Raw genomic sequence first — 23,442 nt, forward strand, 5'->3', positions numbered from 1 at the left:
TATTTTGTCTCTCTGTGTTTCTCTCTCTCTGTTTTTTATTTAGAGATACAGCACTGAAACTGGCCCTTCGGCCCACCGAGTCTGTGCCGACCAAGAACCACCCATTTATACGAACCCTACAGTAATCCCATATTCCCTACCACCTACCTACACTAGGGGCAATTTACAATGGCCAATTTACCTATCACCTGCAAGTCTTTGGCGGTGGGAGGAAACCGGAGCACCCGGTGAAAACCCACACAATCACGGAGAACTTGCAAACTCCGCACAGGCAGTAACCAGAATTGAACCTGGGTCCCTGGAGCTGTGAGGCTGCGGTGCTAACCACTGCGCCACCCAGTGTTCTCTTTGTGTTTTTCTCTCTATTTGTTCCCTCTGTGTTTCTCTATATGTTCTCTCTCTGTGTTTCTCTCTCTATCTTTCTCTCTATATATGTTCTCTCTCTCTGTTTGTTTTCTCTCTCTCTGTTCTCTCTGTATTTCTCTATTTGTTCCCTCTGTTTTTTCTCTCTGTCCATATTTTCTCTGTGTTTCTCTCTCTATTTGTTCTCTCTCTCTGTTTGTCTCTATATATGTTCTCTCTCTCTCTGTTTCTCTGTCTATGTTTCTCTCTCTATATCTTTTCTCTCTCTGTTTGTTCTCTCTGTGCTTCTCTCTATATATGTTCTCTCTGTCTGTTAGTTCTCTCTGTTTCTCTTTGTTTGTTCTCTCTCTCCCTCTGTTTATCTCTCTATATGTTCTCTCTCTCATTGTTTCTATGTTTCTCTCTCTTTCTCTCTCAGTGTCTCTCTCTATATGTTCTCTCACTGTTTCTATCTCTCTGTGTTCTCTCTATTTTGCCCTCTATCTGTTACTTTCTCTGCCGAGCAGCTCCTTTACATGACGTCAGCGCGTATTCTAATGAACCGCGCTACGTTTCCGGCACATGCGCAGTAGTAGCTCTAGGTTATTGTGCGAGTGGAGCCTGAGGCCTGTAGCGCGGTACCGAGAGCGGAGTTTACCGGGCCTGGCCCGGCCCTTCCCACCGACAGCGGGACTGAGTCTCCCGGTCAGGCCAGGCCATCCCCTCCGGAAGCGGGACCTCGGCTCGGCGCTCCCGCCGGACAGTGGTTCTGAGTCTCTGGGCCCGATCCGTCGCTTCCGCCGGGCCAAGGGCTCGCTCGCGGCCCCGCCATGGTGAAGAAACGGAAGGGTCGGATTGTCATCGATTCCGACAGTGACGACAGCGGCAGCGAGGAGAACCTGGACCAGGTGAGGGGTCGGGGAGGTGGGGAGAATGGGTGACAGGGTCCAGGGAGAGGGGACAATGTTGGGGAGGCGAAGGCGTCGCGGGTGAAGGGGTGAAAGGGAATGGGGAGTGAAGGGAAAGCTGGTGGTGGGGCAAACGGTGTGGGGGAATGAGGCGGGGAGGGGGCGGAGAAGGGTATGGGGCGGTCGGTGGGGGAGAGAATGGAACAGTGGTTGGGAGAATGGGAGGGGGAAACGGAAGGGGGCTCATGGTTCAGCAAAATCTTGATTTTAAAATTCTCAATCTTGTTTTCAAATCCCTCCATGGCCTCACCCCTTCACCTATCACTATAATCTCCATCAGCCCCACAACCCTCCAAAATAGCTGCGCTCCTCTAATTCTAGCCTCTTGAGCATCCCCAGTTTTAATTGTTCCACCATTGGTGGCTGTGCTTTCAGCTGCCTGAGCCACAAGTTCTGGGATTCCTTCCATAAACTTCCCCGCCTCTCTACCTTGCTTTTCTTCTTGAAGACAGTCCTTAAAACCTACCTCTTTCACCAAGTTTTGACCATCCGACATATCTCATTATGTGGCTCAGTGTTATATTTTGTTTTATAATACTCCTGTGAAGCACCTTGAGGCATTTTATTACATTAAAGGTGCTATATAAATCTAAGTTCTTGTTGAATGAGAGAGGTGATCTGATTGAAACATAGGAAATTCTTAAGGAGCTTGACAGGGAAGATGTTGAGAAAATATTTCCTTTGGCTGGGGAATCTAGAACATGGGGTCACAGTCTCAGAATAAGAGGTCAGCCATTTAGGACTGAGATGAGAATTTTTTTTTTAGAGGGTTGTGAATCTTTGGAATTCTCTACTCCTAAGGGATGTGGATGCTCAGTCATTGAGTGTGATAGATTTTTGGGAAATAAGGGACATGGGGATAGCTTGGAAAAGTGGAGTTGAGGTTGAAGATCAGGTCATAATCTTGTTGAATAGTTGAGAAGGTTTGAAGGTCCAAATGACCACCACCTGCTCCTATTTCCCAGTGTACACTGCTACCTACGGAGTCTCCCAAAAACCTGACGTTGGCCCCCTCTTCACCTACACGCTTCCCCTTGGTGACCTCATTAAGGCATGGGATCAGCTTCTAATTTTACACTGACGACACCCAGCTCTCCCTTTCCACCAACCCCCTCAACCCTTCTGTTGCCTCTTGTCAGACTACGAGATGCGTAAATTCCTCTAGTTAAAAAATTTGGGTGACTGAAGCCATTGTCTTTGACCCCTGCCACAAACTTCCTCCCTTAGCCACCAATTCCACCCCCTCCCTTCCCTATGCCAGCTTGTAGCCAACTGTTTACATTGTTGTATTCGATGCTGAGCTGAGCCTATTATACTTGTCATCACGAAGACTGCCTGCTTTCACCTCCATCTCCACATCTGTCTCAGCCTATTTGCTGTTGAAACCTTCAACCACACCTTTGTCACCTTCAGACTCAACTAATCCAATGCTTTTCCCATCCTCCCTGCTTCATCTAAGCCAATATCCAGCTGTCCGCATCCTAGCCCACACCAAGTCCCGTCCTCACTCACCTACTTTAGTTTCTGGTTCACCAGCGCTTCAAATTTAAAATTAGTTGTGTTTAAATCCCTTCTTGGTATTCCCACCCCCCCCTCCCCCAAACCAAGTCGCTGTAACCTCCTCTAGCTCGACAGCTACTCCATCTGCCCCCACTCTTCAAGAACTCATGTTTCTCTGATTCCAGCCTCTTGTGCCTCCACACATCCTTTCCCCCACTGATGGTGACTGTGCTTTCAGCTGCCTTGACCCCCATGCTTTGGAATTCTCCTCTAAACACTTCTGCCTGTCTAAACACTTTTACCTCCCTCAACTCCTTTACCTGTCTCATTAAACCTCACTTCTTTAACCATCCTTTTGCTTGCTCCTCTTAATCTCTCCTCCTTTAGCTTGTCACCCATTTCTTTCTTTAGCCTTCTGCGAACCTCCCTGGGACATCTTTATCGTGCTGTATTAAAGAGTTTGTCTTCTGCTTGTCTGACACTATTGGATGAACAGAAATCTCTTCCAATTAAATATTGGGAAGACCAAAACCATTATCTTTCAGTCCCTGCCACAAACTCTCTTCCTAGTCACCGACTCCGTCTCTCTCCCTTGCCAACTGTCATGGGTTGAACCCGGCTGTTTGCAGCCTCTGCATCCTATTAGACCTTGAGCTGAGCTGCTGGCCCCATATCCTTTCCATCACCACGACTCTGTACATCCACTTCTGTAATGTCGTCTGCTTCCACCCATGCCAATTCTGTCCTCTTGCACGTTCCCTTTTTTCCTTAGATTCCCCCATTGGTGGCTTGCCCTTCATCAGCCTAGGTCTTGAGCTCTAGAATTCCGTCCCTAAACCTCTCCCCTTTTAAGAGGCTCATTCAACCCTACCTCTTTGACCTAGCTTTTGGTCACCTGTCCTAACATCTCTACCTGGCTCTGTCACATTTTGTCTGAATATGCTCCTGTGATGCTCCTTGGGTCATTTTGTAATGTTAGACGCTATATAAATGCAAGTTGTTCGTGAAGTCCTTACACTGCAGACAGTGTCTCACTGAATGAATTGGGAGTTTATATAATCAGCACAGGTATTGATATATGTGCTGCATTAAAGAATTGTTGTTTTTTAAATTTGTTTTATTTTGTTATATGTTTGTTTGAATTTGTTTGTTATAGCCCTGGAAAGGTGTTGTGTTGAAGATAGACTTAGCTGGGCAGTGTGATTATTTTGGTATCCTTTGCTGACAATGTTTTGTGTGTACAATGATGACAGTAACCCTCAACATTGGAAGTAAATGTGTGTGACAGGGAGGTCTTTTAGTTGCCACCCTCATCTGACCTCTTGTTTTCTGAAAGAATTACCCTATTGCTGAGATAACTGCAGCTCTCCAGTGTCTCTTCCACATGGGTCTTGCTTGATGTGGGAGAGAGCTGTTTGTGCCTGAGCTATATCTGATGTCCACGTATACATACACTGGAATTCCTCGAGTAACAGTAGCAGGGGCCCTGGATGGCTCTCCATTACTCCACAATGTTACTTAGGTTCCACTGGCCCTTGTGAATCGGATTCGGCACGGGCCCCTGGATCGACTGATGGATCTGAATCAGAGTCAATCCCAGCTCTTTGTGAGTTCAAACAATGCATCTGGTTGTAAACGCATCCACAGTGTAGAGTCCACAGCAACCTGACTGCGTGTCAGAAGTACGCAGTGATCAAATTACTTGTACTCTCACCATCTGATAGCCTCTAAGGAAAAACTGAAGAAGTTGGGTTTCTTCAGGAAAGAGGAGACTTTTTCCAAAAATCATGGAATTGGAACTTAGGCGTATTTTTTGATATTTTATTTTATTTTAGAGATACAGCACTGAAACAGGCCCTTCAGCCCACCAAGTCTGTGCCGACCAAGAACTACCCATTTATACTAACCCTACAGTAACCCATATTCCCTACCACCTACCTACACTAGGGGCAATTTATAATGGCCAATTTACCTATCACCTGCAAGTCTTTGGCGGTGGGAGGAAACCGGAGCACCCGGCGAAAACCCACGACATTGGAAGTCACAGGGAGAACTTGCAAACTCCGCACAGGCAGTACCCAGAATTGAACCTGGGTCCCTGGAGCTGTGAGGCTGCGGTGCTAACCACTGTGACACTGTGCCGCCCATTTTGTAACGTTGCAAACTGGACTTTTGTAATTATTTAGAATAAACCAGAAATTTTGAAGTGCTATGTAAATGCAAAGATTTCCTCTTGAATCAGATTCAAATTTTGGACTTGGTTCATTTGGTTGTGCTCTTGCCTCAGGTCATGATTAGGGTTTGAGCCACAGCCCAAGACCCAAGCACAGTACTTAGGGAGTGCTGCATTGTCGGCGATGCCATCATTTGGATAAAATGTTTTCAGTTGAGATCCTGTTTGCCTCTTGCAGCAGGTCAAGTCGATGCTAAAGATCCTATTGGTATTACATGAAATGCAGAAAGCTCTCTCGCTCTGTTGGCCAATATTTCCCTTCAATGCCATCAAAACCAGAACTGGTTATTCATCTTGCTATTTGTGAGTTCTTCCTGTGTTCTGCTAATTCTTCTGTTTCAATGAAATAATTTTTATAAATGTTCCACTACACACCACCTATGGTCACTGCTGGTGGTCAGTTGGCTGATATATTTCCCTAACTTTGTGTAATACACACTGTACCATCAGGACCATTTTTTCGAGCAACTTCCCTCACACTTAATTTCCATGTTCTCTACTCCTTCAGTTAATGAAGTGTTGAAGTTAGTTAACAAATGGTGTCAGGATTAGGTAACAGTGTTAAGATCACTAACACATCTGTGGTGTTGCTCATATACTGTTCATTAACAGTGTTAACAGCAAAGTGTGACAGTGTTACAGAAGCACGTATGATACTTAAGGGAAAACCATACAACATTCTGACTCCAAGGCGTGAGTACAACTGAGTCAAGCTGACAGATATACATTCTAAGAATTGGGAATTCAGGAACATAGTCGCTGATTTTTTTGGAGAGGCTGATGCCTGGTAAAAACTGTAAGGCATCAAAAGACAATGGATACATTTAAACATACATGTTTTATTAAAATGTTTTTGGTATTTGCAATTTCAGTTACTGAAGGGAAAAAAAAACTACATTTTCAGAAAACTTTCATAGAATTACATAGAAAATACAGCAGCGAAGCAGGTCATTCAGCCCAACTAGTCTGCACTGTTCATACTTACCTGAGTCTCCTCCCATTTCGTCTACCTCATCTCAGCCTTTCTATCGTTCTATTTCCTTTTCTCTCGTACTCGGTTAGTTTCATTTTGAAAGCATCTGAGCTGTTTGCCTCAAAGACTCGCTGTGAGAGTGAGTTCCACATTCTAATCAATTTGAGTAAAGAATTTCTCCTTATTTTCTTACTGGATTTATTAGTAACTATCTTATATTTATGGGCCCTAGTTTTAGATTCTCCCGTGGAAATGCGTTGACCCTGTCCAACCCATTCATAATTTGAAAGGCCCTATCTGCAACATTGAGGTACCGTATTGCTGGGTACAGGTCTGTTGCTGTACAGCATGGGGGTACAGTGTGGTGGTTGCAGGTCTTTGTCAGCTCACACTGTGGGCACTATTATGCGCCCTGTTTCACAGTACCACCATATTGCTAGTGTGAAGGGAAGTATTGAATTTATAAACACAGGCAGAGCTCCCTTAAAGGCTCAGTTGTTATGTGGATTGAAATGAACCATACGGATAAAGCTTTAACCTGTGCCGAGTTTTGGCATCAGCTGACAACATTGTGGTGTTGTAATTAATAGAGGGAGAAATTCAGCCAGGGTTCCTGCTCTATACAGTCAAATAGCCCTTATTGTCTGGCCTCAAGCATGAATGTCCGCCTCGGTGACAGACCATATCCTTGAACTGCAGCCGATCAACAATCTGTGCCATCAGGTCAAACTCAACAGTTTTACAATGTGTAGTTGGAAGTGTTGGTGCTTGGATTTGAGTGCTGATCATTAGATGTTGCTGGATATCTCTGAATGGCTGCAGGGATTGTTTTGCTTGGAGCAGAGAAGGTTAAGGGGGGGAATTTAATAGAGGTATTCAAAATTGAGGAGTAAATAAAGAGGAGCTGTTTCCACTGGCAGGCGGTTTGGTAACCAGAGGATGCAGATTTAAGATAATCAGCAAAAGAGAGGTGCGATCAGTATTTTGTTTTTGCATATCGAGTTCTGATCTGGAATGCTCTGCCTGAAAGGATGGTGGAAGCAGATTCTATTGTAACTTTCAAAAGGGAATTAGGTAAATACTTGAAGGATTATGGAACTATTTGGGTAACTCATTCAAAGAACTTGCACAGATGCGATGGATTGAGTGGCCTCCTTATTGTATACTGGTTTAGGTCTGAGCTATCAGTTTAAAGTTTTGTCAACCTGGAGTGTTTCTTTGGCCCTAAATTGCTGCAGGCTGTGCCACATGTACAAAGCTGTTTCCTGTCATGGCTAGAAGCTAATAATTGTCACTAAGAAATAAGGTCTTTATGGCACTGATTACTGTGAGCTAATGAACAACTTCTGCAAGGATCAGTACTTGCACCTCAGCTTTACAATCTATATAAATGACTCGACTGAGTCTAAAGTATCCAAGTTTGCTGGTGATACAAAGTTAGGTGGTAAAGTAATCAGTGAGGAGGATGCAGAGGGACGACAGAGGGATATAGACAGGTTGGGTGAGTGGGCATGAACATGGCAGATGGGATACAATGTGGCAAAATGTGAAGTTATCCACTTTGGTCAGAAAAATAAAAAAAACAGAATTTTTGAATGGTGAGAGATAGAGAAACGTTTGCATTCAGAGGGACCTGAATGTCCTTTTGCACAAATCACAGAACGTTAGCATGCAGGTACAGCAAGCAATAAGGAAGGCAAATGTTAGCTTTTGTTGCAAAGGGATTGGAGTAGAAGAGTAAAGAAGCCTTCTTAAAATTATACAGGGTATTGGTGAGGCTACACCCAGAGTACTAAGTGCAGTTTTGGTCTCCTTACTTAAGGAAGGACATACTTGCCCTCGAGGGAGTATAACGAAGGTTCAATGGACTTGTAGCTGGGATGAGGGGATTTTCCTCTGGGGGGAGAGATTGAGTTGACCAGGCCTATATTCTCTAGAGTTTAGAAGGATGAGAGGTGATCTCATTGAAACATATAAAGTTCTTAAGGGGCTTAATGGGAAAGATGCTGAGAAAATGTTTCCCTGGCTGGGGTATGTAGAACACAGGATCACAATCTCAGGATAAGGGGCTGACGATTTAGGACTGAGATGAGAAATTTCTTCAAAGGTTTGCAAATCTTTGGAATTCTCTACCCCAGGGAGCTGTGGATGCTCACTTGTTAAGTATATTCAAGACAGAGGTTGATAGATTTTTGGTTACTAAGGAAATTAAGGGATATGAGGATATTGCGGGAAGATGGAGATGAGATAGAAGAGCAGCCATGATCTTGTTGATTGGTGGAGTGGGTTTGAAGGGCCAAATGGCCTTCTCTTTCTTGTGTTCTTATAGTGTCTTTAATATAAAAAGTCACAAAGTGCTCCACAGATGAGTGTAAGCGCATACCTAGCCAGGAAAATAGAGGTTGGGTGGGGTGAACTAACGTCTTGAAAAACGAGATTTTGAGCAGGATTTTCATAGGTGAGAGGGAATTCCAGAGAGAAAAGACTCCGGGTGGACCTGTAATAGTTGGGTAAGGTGGGGCGGCTGCAGGGCTGGAGCAGGTTGTGATGAGTAGGTGAGGTAAGGCCAAGGGATTTAATGATCAGGATTTCAAACAAGGTATCGGGGGATGGGAAGCCAGCGTAAGTTGGTGAGGATGGGCTGTTAGTTGAGTGGGATTTGGTGCAGTTTGGGCAACAGAGGTTTGACAGATCAGAGTTTAAGATGATTGAGGGTGATAGGCTGGCAAGGAGAGATTTGGAGTAGTCATGTTTGGTGCTGGTGAAAGAAAAGACTTGTGTTTCTGTATGCACCTTACATGTCCTCCGAACGTCCCAAAGTGCTTTACAGCCAATTAAGTACATTCGAAGTGTAATTACTGTTGCTTTGGGATATGCAGGATCCAATTTGGCACATCAAGGTCCCACAAACAGCAACGAGATAATGACTAGGTCATTTACTTAGGTGTTGGGTGAGGGGTAGATATTGGTCAGGAGCCAGCGAGAACTCCCCTGCTCTTCAAATGTGCCATGGGATATCTTGCATCCACCCGAGCTTAACATTGTTGAGGAGGAAGTAAACAGTCTTTGGAATGTAGATCTGTTTATTATATACAATAACCAGACCTTGCAGTTGGTCCATGGTAACACTAAACAAGAGCTTTTGAGGGGGTTGTGGCAAGTTCACAAAATTGGCAGCCATCTGATTCCTGCTAGTACATTGTTGTCTTGTAATTTTTTTAGTTTGAGATATCTACGTGATGAGTCAAGGCCCATAGAGCAGCGCAAGATTGAAACGAATAGGAGAGATCAGTTTTAAATGCCTGTAGGGGGTAGGAAGGAGGAATGCCAGAGGGAATAGGCAGTTCTATTGATTTGAGTTCTTAGGAAAGAGTTAATGTAGGAGTTTTAACTTTAATAGTGAAGTTAATGAGGGGCGCACCGGGAGCCCAAGAAACGAGAAAGAAGTTCAGAAGCTCAATTTTTTAAATTCTTTCTTGGGATGTGGGTGTTGTTGTCAAGGTCAAAATTTGTTGCCCATCTGTAATTGCCCTTGACAACTGAATGGCTTGCTAGGCCATTTCAGAGGGTAGTTAAGAGTTAACACATTGCTGTGGGTCTGGAGTCACCTGTAGGCCAGACCAAGTAAGGGTGGCAGATTTCCTTTCCTCAAGGGCGTTAGTGAACCAGATGGGTTTTTACGGTAATCGATAATTTCATGGTCACCATTACTGAGACTAGCTTTCAGTTGCGCATTTCTTTAATTAATTAATTGAATTTAAATTCCATCAGCTGCTGTGGTGGGATATGAACCCAGGTCATTGGCCTGGACCTCTAGATTACTATAAAAACAAGAAATGCTGGAACCACTCAGCAGGTCTAGCAGCATCTGTGAAAAGAGAAGCAGAGTTAACGTTTCGGGTCAGTGACCCTTCTTCGGAATTTTGCGTTTATTTCCTCTAGATTACTAGCTCAGTGACATTGCCACTGTCTCCCCTGTAATTTACTCCAGTAGTATTGATTGATTGATTGGAAATCAGATAACATTAATAAATAGTCAAAGTACCAGTTGCATCCAAAAAAATTTTGCAAATGAATGTATCCACTTTAACATCACTTGCACAGATGACTTGAGCAGCTTTCAAATACTCAAAGCTGATATATCCCTCTGGATGGGTACTGTATATCGATTGGATTGTGTTGTGAGACAAGATAAAACTCATTGAGGGAATTGGTGGATAAAGGAAGGTCTCACAGGATTGAAAACAAGCCAAAGATCGTACTTTCAAAAAAAAAAACAAGAAAACAACAAAATAGGTTACTGCAAACCTATTTGCCATGAATCAATAATTGGTAACTAGCAAGCTATAGGAAGCAATTTGGGGATATATTTGAAGAGTATCAGCATATGAAAATAGAGCTATTTTAAGAGTCAGCCAGCTTGGTTTCAGGGGAACTGATTTTACATGGCAGCCTTTGACTTTTTCAGGAAGTGGCATCCCAGGTTTACCTAGGGGATGTACTGTCATTAACCCTGCAACCTCCTCTCCCCCCCCCCCCCCAAAACAGCTCTGACTCACTTTGCCACCACAACTGCAGTTACTGAGCAAACCCCCACCCATGGGTGCCTTAATGCAAGAGCTGCCAGAACAAAAGATGTTAAACTCTAGAATAAAAACAAAGTGCTGGAAATACTCAAGGTCTGTCAGCATCTGTGGCGAAGAAAAGTTAACGTTTCGAGTCAGATATGACTTCTTCAGAGCTCCTCTTATCTTAACTCAAAACGTTTACTCTGTTTAGAGTCATAGAGAGTTACAGCACTGAAACAGGCCCTTCGGCCCACTGAGTCCGTGCTGACCATCAACCACCCATTTATACCAATCCTACATTAATCCCATTTTCCCCCTCGCATCCCCACCTTCCTTCAATTTTCCTACCACCTACCTACACTAGGGGCAATTTTTTTTTTCAATGGCCGATTTACCTATCAACCTGCAAGTCTTTGGCACGTAGGAGGAAACCGGAGCACCCGAAGGAAACCCACGTGGTCACAGGGAGAACTTACAAACTCCGCACAGGCAGTACCCAGAACTGAACCCGGGTCACTGGAGCTGTTTCTCTCTCCACAGATGCTGCTAGATTTGCTGAGTATTTCCAGCACTTTGTTTTTATTTCAGATTTCCAGCATCTGCTGTATTTTACTTTTATGTTAAATTCTAACTCTTTTATCTACATCAAAGGGCAGACTTCAAACTGCGGCAATGCCTGAGGGACAAACCTGGAGATCCTGTGGTTCAGTAGGTTTCAAATGAATAGGTTGGACCATTTACACATTTAACACAAAACTGTTAGTAGTAATGCCAATATCATCGCCCTCTATAAGAACAAGGGTGACCGCGGTGACTGCAACAACTACCGTGGAATCTCCCTGCTCAGCATAGTGGGGAAAGTCTTCGCTCGAGTCATTTTAAACAGGCTCCAGAAGCTGGCTGAGCGCGTCTACCCTGAGGCACAGTGTGGGTTTCGAGCAGAGAGATCCACCATTGACATGCTGTTCTCCCTTTGCCAGCTACAGGAGAAATGCCGCGAACAACAGTTGCCCCTCTACGTTGCTTTCATAGATCTCACCAAAGCCTTTGACCTCGTCAGCAGACGTGGTCTATTCAAGCTACTAGCAAAGATCGGATGGCCACCAAAGTTACTAAGTATCATCACCTCATTCCATGACAATATGAAAGGCACAATTCAGCATAGCGGCGCCTCATCAGACCCCCTTTCCTATCCTGAGTTGTGTGAAACAGGGCTGTGTTCTCGCACCTACACTGTTTGGGATCATCTTTTCCCTGCTGCTCTCACATGCGTTCAAGTCTTCAGTAGAAGGAATTTTCCTCCACACAAGATCAGATGGCAGGTTGTTCAACCTTGCCCGTCTAAGAGCGAAGATCAAAGTACGGAAAGTCCTCATCAGGAAACTCCTCTTTGCTGACGATGCTGCATTAACATCCCACACAGAAGAGTGTCTGCAGAGTCTCATCGACAGGATTGCGGCTGCCTGCAATGAATTTGGCCTAACCATCAGCCTCAAGAAAACGAACATCACGGGGCAGGACGTCAGAAAAGCTCCATCTATTAATATTGGCGACAGCGCTCTGGAAGTGGTTCAAGCGTTCACCTACCTACACTCAACTATCACCGTTAACCTGTCTCTCAATGCAGAAATCAACAAGCGCATGGGAAGGCATCCGCTGCTATGTCCAGACTGGCCAAGAGAGTGTGGGAAAATGGCACATTAACACAGAATACAAAAGTCCGAGTGTATCAAGCCTGTGTCCTCAGTACCTTGCTCTACGGCAGCGAGGCCTGGACAACGTATGTCAGCCGAGAGTGACGTCTCAATTCATTACAAATTCGCTACCTCTGGAGAATCCTGGGCATCAGGTGGCAGGACGGTATCTCCAACGCAGAAGTCCTTGAGGCGGCCAACATCCCCAGCATATACACCCTACTGAGCCAGCGGCGCTTGAGATGGCTTGGCCACGTGATGGCAGGATCCCCAAGGACACATTGTACAGTAAGCTCATCACCGGTATCAGACCTACCGGCCGTCCATGTCTCCGCTTTAAAGACGTCTGCAAATGCGACATGAAGTCCTGTGACATTGATCACAAGTCATAGGAGTCAGTTGCCAGCGATCGCCAGAGCTGGCAGACAGCCATAAAGGCGGGGCTAAAGAGTGGCGAGTCGAAGAGAGCTGTTGGCAGGAAAAAAGACAAGAGCAAGGGGAGAGCCAACTGTGTAACAGCTCCGACAACCAATTTTATCTGCAGCACCTGTGGAAGAGTCTGTCACTCTAGAATTGGCCTTTATAGCCACTCCAGGTGCTGCTTCACAAACCACTGACCACCTCCAGGCACTTACCCATTGTCTCTCGAGACAAGGAGGCCAAAGAAGAAGTAGTAGTTAGTAGGAACTAATTCTAGGATTACTGCTGACAATTTCATACCCTTTCAGACAATCCATTTGGGTTTTGAGGTTTTGTGTATTGAAAGAACAGGCCAAATACCGTGAGCATCCTAGCTTTTAACCCCATAGGTACAGTCTCAACTTCAGCTAGATCTCTTCATCTATAGGTAATTTCAGTGACGTTTCAGTTGGGCGAAGGGCTCCAGTGATTCTCCTGTTGAGCTGTTCTGGAGTGGCTGCATTGATTGCAGTCGGGACCCAAATTCAGACAGGTTAGGCCATCTGACTCAGGGAAGGGGTTGGCTGGGGGAAATATTTTAAAAGAGAAGTTGAATATTTTATAAACAGCGACAGTTTGTTTTCAGTGGGTGGGAGCATAGAGCAGTGTTTGAACATAACATAAATAGGAACAGAAGTAAACCAAATGGCTCCTCGAGCCTGCTCTGTTATTCACTAAGACCATGGCTGATTTGCCTCATTTCCATCTTTCCTGCCTACTCCCTACATTCTTTGATTCCCTGAGACAGCAAAAATCTATCTATCTCAGTCTTGAATATACTCAACGATGGAGCATCCATAACCCTCTGGGGTAGAGCATTCCAAAGATTCGCAACCCTCTGAGTGAAAACTTTTCTCCTCATCTCAGTCCTAAATGATCAATGCCTTATCCTGCGACTGTGCCCTGTGTTCTAGATTCCCCAGCTAGAGGAAACAACCTCTCAATGTCTACCCTGTGAAGCCCCTTCAGAATCTTGTATGTTTCAATAAGATTACCTCATTCATCTAAGCTAGAAAGTATAGGCCCAAGTAAGGGGCAGGAGGTTTAGAGGGGATTTGAGGAAAAAAAATTTCACCTGGAGGGTGGTTGGAATCTGGAACACACTGCCTGATGGGGTGGTAGAGGCAGGAACCCTCACAACATTTAAGTCGTAGGCTACGGGCGAAATGTTGGAAAATGGAATTAGAATAGATAGGTGCTTAATGGCAGGCACAGACACAATGGGCCGAAGGGCCTGTTTCTGTGCTGTATAACTCTGAATCTATGAATTTACTCAGCCTCTCATCATAAGACGACCTTATCATTCCAGGAACCAATCTAGTGAACCTTCGCTGTACCGCCTCCAATGCAAGTATATCCTTAAATATGGAAATCAAAACTGCGCACAGTGCTCCAGATGCAGTCTCACCCAAGCCCTATAGCAAGACTTCCTTATTCTTGTACTCCAATCCCTTGGAATAAAGGCCAACATGGCATTTGTCTTCCAAATTGCTTGCTGTAACTGCATGCTAACTTTGAGTTCTTTGTACAAGTAAAACAAGTCTGTCTGAACATCAACATTTAGAAGTTTCATGCCTTTTTAAAAAAAAAATCTATTCTACCAAGGTGAATAACCTCATACTTCCTCACATTATGCTCCATCTGCCAACTTGTTGCCCGCTCACTTAACTTTGTCTATGTCTCTTTGCTGCCTCTCTGTCATGCTCACAGCTAACATTCCCATGTAGCTTTCTATCAGCAAACTTGAAAATGCCCCATTTATCTCTACACTCTCCTTTCCATTCATTAACCATTCCTCAATCCATGCTAATATATTACCCCCAACTCCATGAGTCCTTATCTTGTGTATTAACCTTTTGTGCAGCACCTTATCACATACCTTTTGGAAATCCAAATATACTACCTTTACTGTCTTCCCTTTATCTCCCCTACTAGTTACATGTTCAAAAACTATTAAATTTGCCAAACATGATTTCCCTTTTGGAAAACGATGTTGACCTAGTCTGATCATACTATGATTTTCTAAGTGCGTTAGTTATAAAGATTTACTAATAAGTAGATTCCAGCATTTTTCTGACAACTGATGATATCAGGCTAACTGGCCTGTAGTTCCCTGTTTTCTCTCTCCCTCCTTTCTTGAATAGCAGTGTTACTTCCAATCCACTGGGACCATTCTAGAATCTAGGGAATTTTGGAAAATTATAACCAATGCATCCATTATCTCTGCAGCTACTCTTTTAGAACCCTAGGATGTAGGTCATCCAGTCCTGAGGATTTTTCAGCTTTTAGTCCCTTAAGTTTCCTGCTTACTTTTTCTCTGGTGCTAATTACTTCAAGTTCCCTTGGTCACCCTTTATTTCTGGTATGTAATTTGTGTCTTCTGCTGTGAAGACAGACACAATATTTGTTCAACATCTTTGCCATTTCCTCATTCGCCATGGTAATTTGTCTCTGTCTCTAAGGAACCAACATTTATTTTACAAATGAGAGTCAGAGTAGCTAAAAATTCATACAATCTGTTTTTATATTCCTGGCTAGTTTACTCGCATTCTATTTTTTCCCCCTTTTTATCAACTTTTTGTCATCTTTTGGGGTTTCTAAAATACTTCAAATCCTCAGGCTTATGACTGTTCTTTGCAACAATATAAGCCTCTTCCTTTAATATTATTCATAACTTCTCTGGTAAGCCACAGTTGAATCTTTCTTGCTGAGTTCTTTTTTTTTAATGGAATGCATTTTTGTTGAAAATTTTGAATGATTTCTTTAAATGTTTCTCACTTATTTACAGCCATACCTTTTAGTCTCTACCCAATCAACCCTAGCCAGCTCTCCCTTCATACCTATGTAATTGGATTTGTTCAAGTTTAAGATTCCTGTTTGGAACTGGAATATGTGGCTCTCAAACTTAATATGGAATTCAGTTGTATGATTACTTTTTCCCAGAGAATATCTTACTATGAGATTACTCATTAACCCTGTCTCATTCCAAACGATGGAGCTAAAATAGCTTTGTCCCTAGTTGGTTCCACAACGTCCAGGAAACTGTCGCAAAAGCATTCTACAAACTCATCTTCCAAACCACCTTTGCCAATTTGATTTGTCCAGTCAACATGAAGATTAAAGTACCCCTTGATTATTACATTGCCTTTGTTATAAGCTCCAATTATTTCTTGCTTAATGCTCTGTCAAATGGTATAACCACTGTTAGGAGGCCTATAACTTACTGCCACCAGCATTTTCCGACCCTTGATATTCCTAATCTGCACCCATACTGATTCCACTTCCTGATTTTTAGATTAGATTAGAGATACAGCACTGAAACAGGCCCTTCGGCCCACCGAGTCTGTGCCGAACATCAACCACCCATTTATACTAATCCTACACTAATCCCATATTCCTACCAAACATCCCCACCTGTCCCTATATTTCCCTACCACCTACCTATACTAGTGACAATTTATAATGGCCAATTTACCTATCAACCTTTTGGCTTGTGGGAGGAAACCGGAGCACCCGGAGAAAACCCACGCAGACACAGGGGGAACTTGCAAACTCCACACAGTACCCGGAATCGAACCCGGGTCCCTGGAGCTGTGAGGCTGCGGTGCTAACCACTGCGCCACTGTCTGAGCCAAGATCCTTTCTTACTTCTGTCCTTATGTCATCCTTTATTATCGGGGCTGCTGTACCTCCTTTTCCATTCTGTCTATCTTTTCAAAATATTATGAACACCGGAATATTTATTTCCCACCCTTGGTCACATGTCTCTGTAATGGTAATTCGATCTACACCATTTATATCTTTGTGCTGCTAGTTTGTCTATCTTATTGTGAATGCTTTGTGCATTCAGATAAAGAGTCTTCAATTTTTTTTTACTATTCTTTGTACGGACCTTACTTGCTGATGATCTATTGCCATTAAACTCTCTGTCCCTTCCTATCCTACTCTGCTTGTCTTTACCCAAATTGTTGCACTACTCTATTGGCTCAACTTTTCTCTTTTTAGATTTCTTAATCTTGCTTCACATGACCTCCCCCTGCTTTTATTTTGAAGCCCTATCCACAGCCCTACTTGTACAATTCACCAGGATGCTGATTCCAGCCCAGTTTAAATGGAGCCCATCCAACAGAACAATTGTTGTTCCCCAGTGCTGGTGTCAGTGGCCCATGAATCAAAACTGCTTCTTCCTACACCACTCTTTGAGCCACCTGTTTAATTCTCTAATCTGCTTGACCCAATGCCAATTGTTGCTCAGGTAGTAATCCAGCGATTATTATCCTTGAGATTCTGCCTATTAATTTAGAACCCAGTTCCTCAAACTCCCTCTGCAGAACCTTATTCTTAGTTCTACCTGTGTTGGCTCCTGCATGGACCACAGCAACTGAATCCTCCCTCTCCCAGTCCAAGTTTTTCTCTAGCTGCAAGATGTCTTTAATAAAAGCAAAAAACTGTGGATGCTGGAAATCTGAAATAAAAGCAGAAAGTGCTGGAAATACTCAGGTCTGGCAGCATTCGTGGAGAGAGAAACAGCGTTAACGTTTCAGGTCAATGACCTTTCATCCAAGACAAAAGGCAAGAAGTCTTTAACCCTGGCGCCGGCAGGCAGCACAACCTTTGGAACTCCTGTTCTCGGCTGCAGAAAACCGTGTCTGTTCCCCTGACTATGCTGTCCTCTACCAATTCCTTTTCATTCCCCCCACTTGAATGACTTCCTGCATCATGGTGCTGTGGTCAGTTTGCTATCCTCCCTGTAGCCCTTATTCTCATCCACACAGGTAGCAAGTACCTCGTACCTGTTGACCAGTCAAGGGATGAGGCTCCTCTATCACTGCCTCCTGGATCCCTGTACCTGCCTGACTCGCAGTCATGCCTTCCTGCCCCAACCATCGACCACCTCTCAAGTGCTACTTAACCTAAGGGGTGTGACTGCCTCCCAGAACACAGTGTCCTCCTTATCCCCCACAATGTCTACAGCTCAGACTCCAGCTCAACAACTCTGCACGGAAGTTCCTTGAACTGCAGACACCGCAGATATGGTTGTCTGGGACCTCGGTGCCGTCCAGAAACTCCCATGTGCTGCAGCTATGGCACACCACCAAACTCTGTTCTTCGCACTCAGTACAGACAAACAGCACTCTGAGACAGCTGAATTTATACTCTGAAAAACAATGAGTCAGCTTTGCTAGAGCTCTGCTCAGAAACCAGTTTAAGCTAATTAACTACTACTCTGAGAGCTTGTATATCTCTGTTTAAAACTGGAAGAAACTTAACATGCCTCTTAACTTCAACAGTAATTTTAGTTAATTTAGTTTCAAAGGTTAGCAAACAAAAACTAGACCTTAGAGAGAGATTAACTCTTAAGATCCTGTCACTCACCAAACTCCCTTCACAATCAGTGCACTCAAACAGCACTTGGGTGGGTCCTCGTTTTATCATGTGTTGCACCTCTCACCCTCCCGCAGGTCTGCTCTCGGGCCTTGTTTTATCTTGTGTCAGGTCGCTCCACTCACTGTCCTGCAAGTCTGTTCTCGAACCTTGTTTTATCCCGTGTCTCTTTCTGGTTGCTCTTGGGCCTTGTTTTATCCTGTGTCGCTCCTCTCGCTGTCCCGCAGGTCTGCACTCGATCCTGTTTTATCCTGAGTCACTCCTCTCGCTCTCCCGCAGGTCTGCACTCGATCCTTGTTTTTGCTTGGGTCGCTCTGCTCCTCTTGATCGCTCGCAGGTCTGCTCTCGGTTCTTGTTTTATCCTGGGTTGCTCCTCTCACTCAGTTTGGAACCATAGATACCTTGCTTCCTATTTAAATTTGGTGGGTCAGGCAAGGATTTGGTTAATTACCAGGAGGCAGTCCTATTAAGTGACCTTGTGCATCTCCTCAATCCATTCAGGAGCTGCTGTCATTGGCTAAGAGGAAGCGGAGTGAGCCAGAGCAGCAGGAGCAGCAAGCAAGCAAACCGTCGGCATCATCAGATTCGGAAACCTCGGACAGTGGCGATGAGGTGAGTCATATACTCTTATTACCTCCATTAAAGGTCAAGAAAGATGTAAACAGCTGGATGTAAATACTTGTAAAGGGGTTTCCTTTTAGTGTGTTACATATGAACATACGAATTGAGAGCAGGAGTAGGCCACTCGACCCTTCGGGCCTGCTCTGCCATTCAGTAAGTTCATGGCTGGACTGATTCCTCCACATTTCCACCTACCCCTGATAATCTTCCACCCCCTTGCTTATCAAAAATCTACCTACCTCTGCCTTCAAAATATTCAAAGACTCTGCTTCCACTGCCTATTGAAGAAGAAAATTTCAAAGACTGATGACCCTCAGAGAAAATATTTCTCCTCATCTGTCTTAAATGGGTGACCCCTTATTTTTAACCAGTGACCCCTAGTTCTAGATCCTCCCACAAGGGGAAGCGTCTTTTCCACATCCACCCTGTCAAGACCCCGCAGGATCGTGTCTGTTTTAATCAAGTTGCCTCTTACTCTTTAAAATTCCAGCGGATACAAGCCTAGACTGTCCAATCTTTCCTCATAAGACAGCTCACCCATTCCAGGTATTATTCTAGTAAACCTTCTCCGTACTGCCTCCAACGCATTTACATCCTTCATTAAATAAGGAGACCAATACTGTACGCAGTACTCCAGATGTGGTCTCACCAATGCCCTTTATAGCTGAAGCACAACCTCCCTACTTTTGTATTCAATTCCCCTCGCGATAAGCAATAACCGTCTATTAGCTTTCCTAATTACGTGCTTTACCTGCATAGTAACCTTTTGCGATTCATGAAAACATGTAAAGCAAGCTGATCCCACCCGTTTCTGCCTTTTGGACCCTCCCGTGCTGGGGCTGTAATTCAGGGTTGTAAGGCGCAGTGTCATGGGTGTATAGGAGCTTTTATAGTGTTGTGGGTATGTCAGGTGTATTCTTGTCCGGGCATGCAATGTATTGTGCTGTGGGGTGTTTCTATGGCTCTTAGGGTCACTGTGCTACCAGGAGAGCCACTGATCAGAGACCTGGTACTCTCATCTCTCTTCCCTGTCCCCTTTTCCAATGCCGTAGGGAAAATTCAAGTCCCAGGCTGCTCTGGCCCACTAGTTGGCAGCTCTGATTGAAGCAGGTCTCACCTGACTTACCCACTGGGCCGGGCATGGGGGATTTGCATCGGAGAGTTGAATGGCAGAGAAGAAAACTCTTTTTAATTGAGAGTCCCACTGTGGAGGGTTGCTTGGTGTCTAACCATCGCATTAATTCACCTCTGTGAAAGGAACATGGAAGATGCACTGTACCTAGTGCAGTGCAGCATCACGATCAGCAAGCGCCATGTATTCACAGCTGAGCACAGAAGGTGCTCTCTGTCACTGGTTGGCTCTTGCTTCCTTTTAATGCTCCTTGCACACCAGGATGTTCTAGTTGCACAAAGAACTGCTAGTCAAAAATCCTGCAGTTAGTAAAATCTCAGTTGTAAAACAAGGGGTGAGCATTGAAGTATTGAGTTATTTCAGGGTGTCACTTCAATTAACAAGTGAGTGTTAGCTCAGCTTGCTGAGAGTGCTGGTTTCAGTTTAATCTACCCATCTGCATCCCCAGTTTCAACAATTGATAAGTTTGCGACTTGAACAGCCCTTGCAAACTCGAGGACTAATGGAATGGATGTTTTGACTGGCTGCTGCCTGTAAGGCTGTTGCAGTCTCATTTGACCTGTCTTGATCCACTTCCCAGTTTGTGCCCTGTAAGGCCACAGGATGGCTGGTGTTAGAAATTAAAAAATGTATTTTGTGTGTATTATAGGGTACACTATTAGTGTGTAGGGAGCGTTACTCCGTATTTAACCTGTGCTGTACCTGAACAGGGGCCTGGAGTTCTCTTGCCATTTTTCAGGACAGATAAATGTATAGATTTAACCTGTACAAGGCCATTTAGAACAAGACACTGGGATCCAGTATATAATGCTGTCACGCTACCCTTTAACTAAATCTTCTATTCCAGGAGTGCGATTTGTAACTGCCTCTTAATGTTGCAGCTGTGATGTCAAGCCAGTTTTAAGTTGCTCAGTGGAAGATCCCAGTAACAGGAAATTGAAGCCTTTTTTTTTACACAGCTGGTTCTCGCTGTGCAGTTACTAGGGCTGCACTGGCTGGGGCCTACATCGGAGGAGGCTTGTGTTAGTAACAGGGAAGTTTAGTTAACAGCATGCTTCCCTTTTCAGTGGACAGTGGGAGGCAGCAAGACCAAAAAGAAGGGAAAAGGCAAGGGTGGGGAGAAGAAGCCGGCCACCAAGAGAGCGGTGAACAAGGCGGCATCATCCGGCAGTTCAGCTGAAGACAGCTCTGGTGATAGCTCCGCACCAGAGGAAGGTAAACGATTGGAATTCTGCAGTAAACTGCACCCCAGGGATAGATGTAATTAATGGCTGTTCACTTCAGGCATCCTCTCTGTCCACTACTAAATAAGGGTCACCCACTTTGTGCTTCAGTTAATGAGTGCAGTTTGTGTTGTGCAGCACTGCTACTAACCAATGCAAATCTGCGTTGCTTTTAACTTGCTGGTCTGGTTTCAGGAGGGTAATTGTGTACTAACTTCTGACCCTCATGCGGAGGTGGCACTAGAGTACAGGGAAGTGAGTGGGAGGGGTTATAGGTGAAATGAGTGAGTGGGAAGGGTTATAAATCAGTGGGGTGCAGAGGAGTGAGTACAAGGGGTTATAGGTCAGGGGGTACATTGACAGCAACAATTCACCAAACCATGGGAGAGTCCACCTTTGCTGCTAATGGGGCAGGATGAGAAGCAGCTGTTAGATTTGAGAGTTCAGTGGTCTGCAGGAGAACAGTGTGTGTTCCAGTAGATCCATATTCCAGCACGAGATGTCACCTTCAGGAGAGCTGTGCAGATCCAACTTGCGTTACTAACCTGGAGAGCCACGCTGAGTTTAACCCTCAAATCATGCAGCCAACAGGTAATTACTGCCTTCGAATCAAATTCTTTCATTAAACAGATATTTAAAATACAGATGGAGTCCCATCTGACAATTTGATTTTCTTGCAGATGTCTTGTTTCATCCCTCTCAAAGGTGTTGAACCCTTAAGGAACAATATCAAGTGTCTTTGGACATTTTAGCAATGACAACTTGCATTTATATTGCGCCTTTAACATCCCACGGCATTTCAAAGGAGTGTTACCAAACAAAACTTCAAACCAAGCCACGTGAGGTGACAGATTTTAGGACAGGTTGGTCAAAGAGGTAGGTTTAAGTAGCATGTTGAGAGAGGCAGTGAGGTTTTGGGAGGGAATTCCAGGGCTTTGGACAAGGCAGCTGAGAGCATGGCCGCCAACAGTGGAGTGATGGGAATCTGGGATTTGTAGGAATTGGAGGAGCTTGGAGATTTCGGTGGGGTTGTAGGACTAGAGAAAGGAACAGAGATGGAGACCATGGTCCAGATTTTGCCATCAGCAACAAAGGAATGGCGCTTACCACTGACCTCAAAAAGCTGCCCACAAATATTTAGCAGGATCTAGAGTGCAGACATGTTCTATTCCGATGTCAGTTTGAATGTTCTACAGGAATCTGGTGTTCAGCAACAGAGCAGGCAGTAGGTTGATCCAATCTTTGAAGAATTCTCACACATTGCAAAGCAGGAAGTAAAAACGCAGGAAATATAAGTCACATTTAAATCACTGTACAGAAAGCTAAATAAAGATTGGGACATACACATGGGTTATGGCTGAAACATAAACTTTTAAAAATTGCAGGCTGAAAAGTATTTTTTTAATGTCCTTATTGGTCCCTGCAGCGGGAATAGCCGTAAAGAGTTGAAGTTCTCGACCAGCAATTGATTTCTAATTGATTTCATCAAGCACACCCAGGAGGAGCAGTGCATCCCCACGGCAACTTCCAGCTTTCCACGTTTAACTGTGCTTGTGTGGATGCCAGAAGTTGCTGTCAGTTTTACAAAGTAATAATGGAGAGCGCTGACAGCCTTGCCATTATCATCACAAATTTCGGGTCATTGCTTTATCAGATTAAAGATGCTATATAAATGTAAGTTGTCTATTTCCGCCGCCCCCCACCCCAATCTCCCTTCCTCTGTTTCATTTGTGTAGACAGTACTTGCTGAATGAGTTGTGTGTTTGAAATTTCAGGGGAGGTTTCTGATTCAGAGAGCAGTAGCTCATCTTCAAGCTCTGAGTCTTCATCCTCATCAGAGGAGGAGGAGTTCCACGATGGCTATGATGACGACTACATGGGTGATGAAGAGGATCGAGCAAGATTGGAACAAATGACTGAGAAAGAACGAGAGCAGGAACTCTACAACCGGATAGAGAAAAGAGAGGTGCTAAGGAGGAGGTGAGATTCGGTACCGGGAGTCTGACCACTCCTCGTAGTCAATGTTGTTCAGCTCAGGCACCTCTTTTTCTCTTTAATACCTAGGTTTTGCTTTCTTATTCAGATCCAGAACGCTGCTTTGTAGTTGTGCAAACTTAACCATTATTTAAAATTGTCTACAGGGATAAATGCTTAGTGAAACTTCCTAAGGATGTAATACAGGGCGATTGTAGCAAGTGCTGGCACATTCTGAGTAATGATAAGGAAGAGAATATCTTGTCGAAGCACACTGTGTAGAGCTGGCCAGTTCTCAGTGAATACCACGTTCAGCTGGACTGACACATAGGCATGTGGCAAATGGTCTGCATGGCACTGAAGCATATTA

At 44.4% G+C, this 23,442-nt stretch overlaps 1 protein-coding gene across 2 annotated transcripts in view; it reads left to right on the forward strand.

Moving 5' to 3' along the window:
• Positions 1-928: 928 nt before the first annotated feature.
• Positions 929-23,442, forward strand: part of rtf1 (RTF1 homolog, Paf1/RNA polymerase II complex component) — a 52,238-nt gene continuing 29,724 nt past the window's right edge. For both annotated transcript variants that reach the window (XM_068039715.1, XM_068039716.1), the window contains exons 1-4: positions 929-1,250; positions 18,624-18,734; positions 20,943-21,090; positions 22,874-23,078. In XM_068039715.1, coding sequence (XP_067895816.1) covers positions 1,173-1,250; positions 18,624-18,734; positions 20,943-21,090; positions 22,874-23,078 — 542 coding nt within the window. In that variant the 5' untranslated portion in view covers positions 929-1,172. The remainder of the gene's footprint in view (positions 1,251-18,623; positions 18,735-20,942; positions 21,091-22,873; positions 23,079-23,442) is intronic.

The sequence above is a fragment of the Heterodontus francisci genome, chromosome 9 (genome assembly GCF_036365525.1).
Source record: "Heterodontus francisci isolate sHetFra1 chromosome 9, sHetFra1.hap1, whole genome shotgun sequence".
In the NCBI taxonomy this organism is placed as follows: Eukaryota; Metazoa; Chordata; class Chondrichthyes; order Heterodontiformes; family Heterodontidae; genus Heterodontus; species Heterodontus francisci.